This window comes from Aulonocara stuartgranti, assembly GCF_965226115.1.
Source record: "Aulonocara stuartgranti genome assembly, chromosome: 15".
Lineage (NCBI taxonomy): Eukaryota > Metazoa > Chordata > Actinopteri > Cichliformes > Cichlidae > Aulonocara > Aulonocara stuartgranti.
Genome location: NC_138951.1, coordinates 36,684,105 through 36,689,605, shown reverse-complemented (window position 1 = coordinate 36,689,605; position 5,501 = coordinate 36,684,105). Strand labels below are relative to the sequence as shown.

General features: G+C 44.0%; 1 protein-coding gene and 1 long non-coding RNA gene across 2 annotated transcripts; one reads left to right on the top strand and one right to left on the bottom strand.

Annotated features, from left to right (window-relative positions):
• The first annotated feature begins 931 nt into the window (after positions 1–931).
• LOC309689981 lies at positions 932–2,983 on the top strand. Its single transcript, XR_014271575.1, has 2 exons — positions 932–1,209; positions 2,043–2,983. It is a non-coding gene; the product is annotated as an uncharacterized lncRNA (long non-coding RNA).
• LOC309689980 (uncharacterized protein) lies at positions 2,349–4,177 on the bottom strand. The gene is made up of 2 exons (XM_082506742.1): positions 3,805–4,177; positions 2,349–2,913 (listed from the first exon to the last, which is right to left on the bottom strand). The coding sequence occupies exons 1-2, from the start codon at positions 4,062–4,064 to the stop codon at positions 2,643–2,645; spliced, it is 531 nt and encodes a 176-aa protein (XP_082362868.1). The 5' UTR covers positions 4,065–4,177; the 3' UTR covers positions 2,349–2,642.
• Between the last annotated feature and the right edge of the window lie 1,324 nt (positions 4,178–5,501).

Genomic DNA, 5,501 nt, shown 5'->3' with positions numbered 1-5,501 from the left:
GCAGTTGGTCGTCCAGGTGAGATCCTCGGAGATGTGGACTCCCAGGAACTTGAAGCTGCTCACACGCTCCACAGCCGTCCCCTTAATGTGGATGGGTGGATGTGGGTCAGCATTCCTCCTGTAGTCCACGATGAGCTCCTTGGTCTTCTCGGTGTTAAGCAGCAGGTTGTTTCTGTCGCACCACTCAGCCAGACGATCCACCTCCTCCCTGTAGGCGGCCTCATCGTTGTCACTGATGAGGCCAATCACTGTGGTGTCATCTGCAAACTTAATGATGGTGTTGGAACCATCAGCAGGTCTACAGTCGTGGGTGAAGAGGGAGTAGAGGAAAGGGCTCATCACACAGCCTTGTGGTACACCGGTGTTCATCATGATTGTAGATGAACAGTGGTTATCCAGCCGGACATGTAGGGGGCGGTTGGTCAGGAAGTCCAGTAACCATTTGCAGATGAGGGAACTGATGCCCAGGTCTGTCAGTTTCCTGATGAGTTGTGAGGGGTGGATTGTATTGAATGCTGAACTGAAGTCTATAAACAGCATTCTGACGTAGGTGTTGTTGTTGTCCAGGTGTGAGAGGACAGAGTGCAGTGCGATGGAGACTGCATCCTCTGTGCTCCTGTTCTGGTGGTATGCGAATTGGTGGGGGTCCAGGGTGGGGGGAGACAGGATTTGAAGTGTGCTAGGACCAGCTGCTCTAAGCACTTACGGTGTGTTCACACCGAACGCGATGGATGCGAATAGAGCGTCAGGTTTACATGTAAAGTCAATGGAAAGGCGCGATGACGCGCGATTGCGGGTCCCGCAAAAATTCGGAAGCAGATTTGCGTCGCGAAAACGCCAAAACGCGTGAAACGCGCGTCAGTGTAGCGCGTCTGGCGCGTTTGACTCGCGAATAAAACCACGCGCGTGAGTTTTTGTGTTGCATTTTTGTGCATACGCGCGTTTCGCGTCTACCGCTCGAGTTGGAAAAATCTGAACTCCAGCGTCAAATCGCGCCGCGACAACCAATCAGGAGCCTGGTGACGTGGCTGTTACCTAGGTCAAAGGGGCAGATCCAGCCAAAGCCTTTCATACTTCAATGGAGGGGAAGGCTAATCAATGCAGTAGCAAACAACTCGGAGCTGTACAACACCAGCTGCTTTCAGTACCGAGACAGGAATAAAAAGGACCGAGCTTGGAGGAAGATATGTGAAGAGATCGGGCAACCTGGTAAGTTCATTCATTTCTCTTTTGAAAGTTTTCACTGACCCGGGGAAGCCGCACAAAAGCTAGCAAGCCACCGCTATTTTCCCACTGACGTACAAATACCGTTCTGCTTTTATGCATGTTATCATTTAGGAATATATTTTATTGTTTATTAATAAACAGCACACAGTGGTCCCGCTGTTCATCCGTCACTGCTTTGCTTTTTCGCTGATTTTTTATTGCACAGTACAGCATTGCATTCTGCAGCCTGATTGACAAATCTCCTGCGCTTGCCAAATTTATCACGTTTGGTTTTGATAACCATCACGTCCAATAGAAAAAACAGCACAAAAACACCCATAACTATGAGCCTCATTCAGAAATAGACACCTGCACCGCGAGGGAAAAAGGCGCACGAAAGTGGCGGGCAGATGAAGACAAACCGCGGCATAATAATACTTTTACGTTTTGCAATCTACAAAGGTTTGCACTTTGAGAATCAATTGTGAGAACTGTGACCAGGGGCTAGTTATTCTGAGAACCCCTGCAATAAATGAGGGACCACTGTTTACTCTACGATTATTATATCGAACCTGTTAACATTTAATACTGTATTGATAGAACCAACTGATTCTGCAGCAGAGCATCCCCAGTCCCTGAGCTCCTGCTGCTGCACCCACAGATATGGACAGCAAGCACTGATACCTTTTTAGTCGGTGGGATTCCCTTGTGATCACCTTTACTAAATATCTACAACCAATCTGATTATATCCTGTTATTGTTTTTTTTTTTTCAATGTTGAAATTAAAATCTAGTAGCAGCCTTCTCATTTCTTTGTGTTTTGTGCTGTTTTACAGGCCCACAGAGGAGGACGGCTCCGAGGCAGATGAGGGACGGGTCCCAGGACGGTCCATCGGTGGTGGAGCTGGCCATCCTGGAGTCCCTGAAGAGGCCACACCAGTCTCCAATGGAGCATTTCCTCCTCAGCCTTGTTCCTGCTCTGGAGAGCAGCTGGTCCTTTTTATTCCTGTCTCTCTGTAAATTCTTATATTTTATATTTATGTTTAATGTTTTTCTGTTTGAGACTTTTAATATTATTTCAAATAAATGTTTATAATGACTAATGTCTCAGTTCTACTACACAGCAAATGTTGGCACACGACTTGACACATGTAGAATTTATTTCATATTATACTAATGACAAAATATACTGATACAGTGGGATGCAGAAGTTTGGGCAACCTTGTTAATAGACATTATTTTCCTGTATAAATTGTTGGTTGTTACAATAAAAAATGTCAGTTAAATATCATACAGGAGACACACAGTGATATTTGAGAAGTGAAAAGAAGTTTACTGGATTTACAGAAAGTGTGCAATAATTGTTTAAACAAAATCAAGCAGGTGCATCAATTTGGGCACCACAAAAAAGAAATGAAATGAATATTTAGTGTATATCAATGTGTGTGTCTCCTATATGATATATGGGGTGCCTTTGTCTGGATGTGCTTCCCATCCAGAGCTGCACAGCACAGAGGAAAGTTCCAGCGCTCCTGGAATCCCTCTGTGATGGAGCGCCAGTCTCCAGGTGAAGGCACAGCCATGAAGTCGTCCACTAGACAGTCCCAGATGGACGTCGCTGCCTTGGGGGTGATCTGGCTCACCGTGGACACACCGACTCTGAAACTGAACGCGATGGTCCTGAAGGAGTCCCCGGTGACAAGGAACCTGGACAAAATTGTTCAAAATCAGTATTATGTGTACTGCAGTTACAAAATACATTATTCAAATTCCAAAATACTTTTGTGATGTCAGATTTAAATCACAAAACATGAATCTTACATAAAACCTTTTGTAATTATAAGGATAATTACAAAATGTATATTAGATAATATCTAAAACAGTTGTGTTTTGTTTTAACTTTAACATATCATAATTTGATTGGTAGCAACTTTTGCCACTACAGTGAGCCAATCACTCACAATTCCTAAACATGTCAATCAGGTAGGAATGAAGTAAGACATTAATAGAAATAAAGAGTTGTATGTTGACATGTAGCCCTTTCCTTGCTTAAATCATTAATATTTTTGAAAAATTAATCTGTGATAAGACATAGCTTATCAAGATAGAACCATGTAACTAGAGATGAACCAAACTGTTCACAGTTTTATCTAACTCTGTTTTAATAAAGGCTGGTGACCCCTGCTATAGAGTCTGACAGCTGCAGGGATTATATACAAATATTCAACTATCCCAGAATTAAACCAGGTCTAAATAAAAAGGAGTGAGTATCACTACAAAGGTTAACTCAGTGGTCCTAATGCTACAGTTTGATATCAGCAAACACCGAGCGCATACATTGATGTGACACCACAGCCATGCTATCATGCAAACACTGATAACAGCATAAATCGAATTAAATCGGGACTTGATGAGAGCTTCTGAGTATCACTAGAAATATTATAAAGAGTTGTCTCTGTACCACAGTTTGCTTTCAGTAAACACCGACAGCATTCACTGTTAGCATAGCACATCCATGTTAGCAGTGTATAACTGGATGGATTAGCATATTAGCACAGATATCAATAAAGGACTACCGTATTAAATAGTTTTACTAACCTCAGGCAGACGGACAGGCGCTCTGCAGGTGGGATTGAGCGTCTGTAGTTGGTGTCTAGGCGGGCAATGCTGGGACCGACGAGGGAAAGCAGGTCCTCAAACTGGCCGACGGTGATAGCGCTGGAATCGGCCGTCATCCAGGCGCAGCTCCTGGAGCAAGTGGTGAAACTCACCAAACTGCTCATGCCTCTGGAGGACCTGATGGACCCAGGTACGGCGAGGACGTCTTTTACGCTGCTGCTCTGCTCTCCACAGTACATAGAGAAGGGAGACTCTCTCTTCAAGCGCTAGCTCGATAGCTGCCATCTTGCAAAGATACCGGTCTGGCACAACTCCCTCCCACATTCCTCCCACATTTCCGGTTCACGCGCGTCAAAATATCACGCGCGATGGATTTTTCTTGGACACGCGTTGAGACGCGAATGTACACGCGTCAAATTAGGGGCGTTTGGGGCATTTTATTCGCGTCCATCGCGTTAGGTGTGAACACACCGTTAGTGATGATGGGGGTGAGTGCTACTGGGCGGTAGTCATTGAGGCAAGATGGGTTGGAGTTTTTGGGTATCAGGACGATGGAGGTGGATTTGAAGCAGGCCGGTACCACAGCGTGGGCCAAGGACAGATTGAATATGTCTGTGAGCACTCCTGCAAGCTCCCCAAAACACGCTCTGAGAACACGCCCGGGGATGCCATCAGGACCTGCAGCCTTGTGGACATTGATCCTGCTCAGCATATACAGTATAAGAGACAAATGTTGTTCCTTCAGTATGTTGGCATTACTAAATTTGGCTCATTGCTTACATATATTTATAAAAAGAAAATGTACAAGCTGTGATAACTGTTTCTGATAAAATGAAGAGTAGACTGATATATGAAATATTCCTTTATTGGGTGAGAAAATCAGACCTTGTCATAACTGCTTTAAGTCAAACAGAATAGACATCAGAGCCTTAAACAGGCTGACTTCTGCTAAATGGGTCAAACTGGGCAGAAAGTATACAAACACATAACATCCTTATAGAATATGATGTAACACTAGATCAACTTACCTTAGAATATATAAAGCATATAAACAATTACAGCAGTATGATGCAACAAACACAGCAGTACTACCAATCCAAAATACTCAAAGCTTCATAGAACTGAAACAAACATTTATTTTTAGCTCCATTCTGCAGCTGATACATACCTTTAGGTTCAAGTGTGTAACTTGAAGGCCCCGAGTACTTTCTCCCACACTGAAAACACTGGGATGATAAAATTATTTGAACATTACCTAATAAGACTGATTCAGGACAGACAATTAGTTATGTTAAAGTTTCCTAGCAGTCCTTCACAAACAGGGAACAGTCTGTCTATTCTCTCCATCTGTCAGCTGCTGCTGGCTCTTCCTCCTCCTCTTCCTCACACACTGCTGAGTTTGTCCTGGTGGATCATCAGGGGTGCAAAGCCTCACAGATGATGTGCAGCAGTGTGTCCCTCAGTCTGTCCTCACTCTGGACACTTGCAGTTGTCACACATGGAAATCAAATGTGTGATAAGCTGCAGGATTCAAACACAAGTGTGACTTATAAATGAATGTTCATACTTTTATTACACAATCAGAGAGAAAGAAACAGAGAGGAAGTGCAGGACAGACAGACAGGTAACAGTCTCAGGTGTATACACTGCTACAAAACAGCACAAGAGAAGGAGGA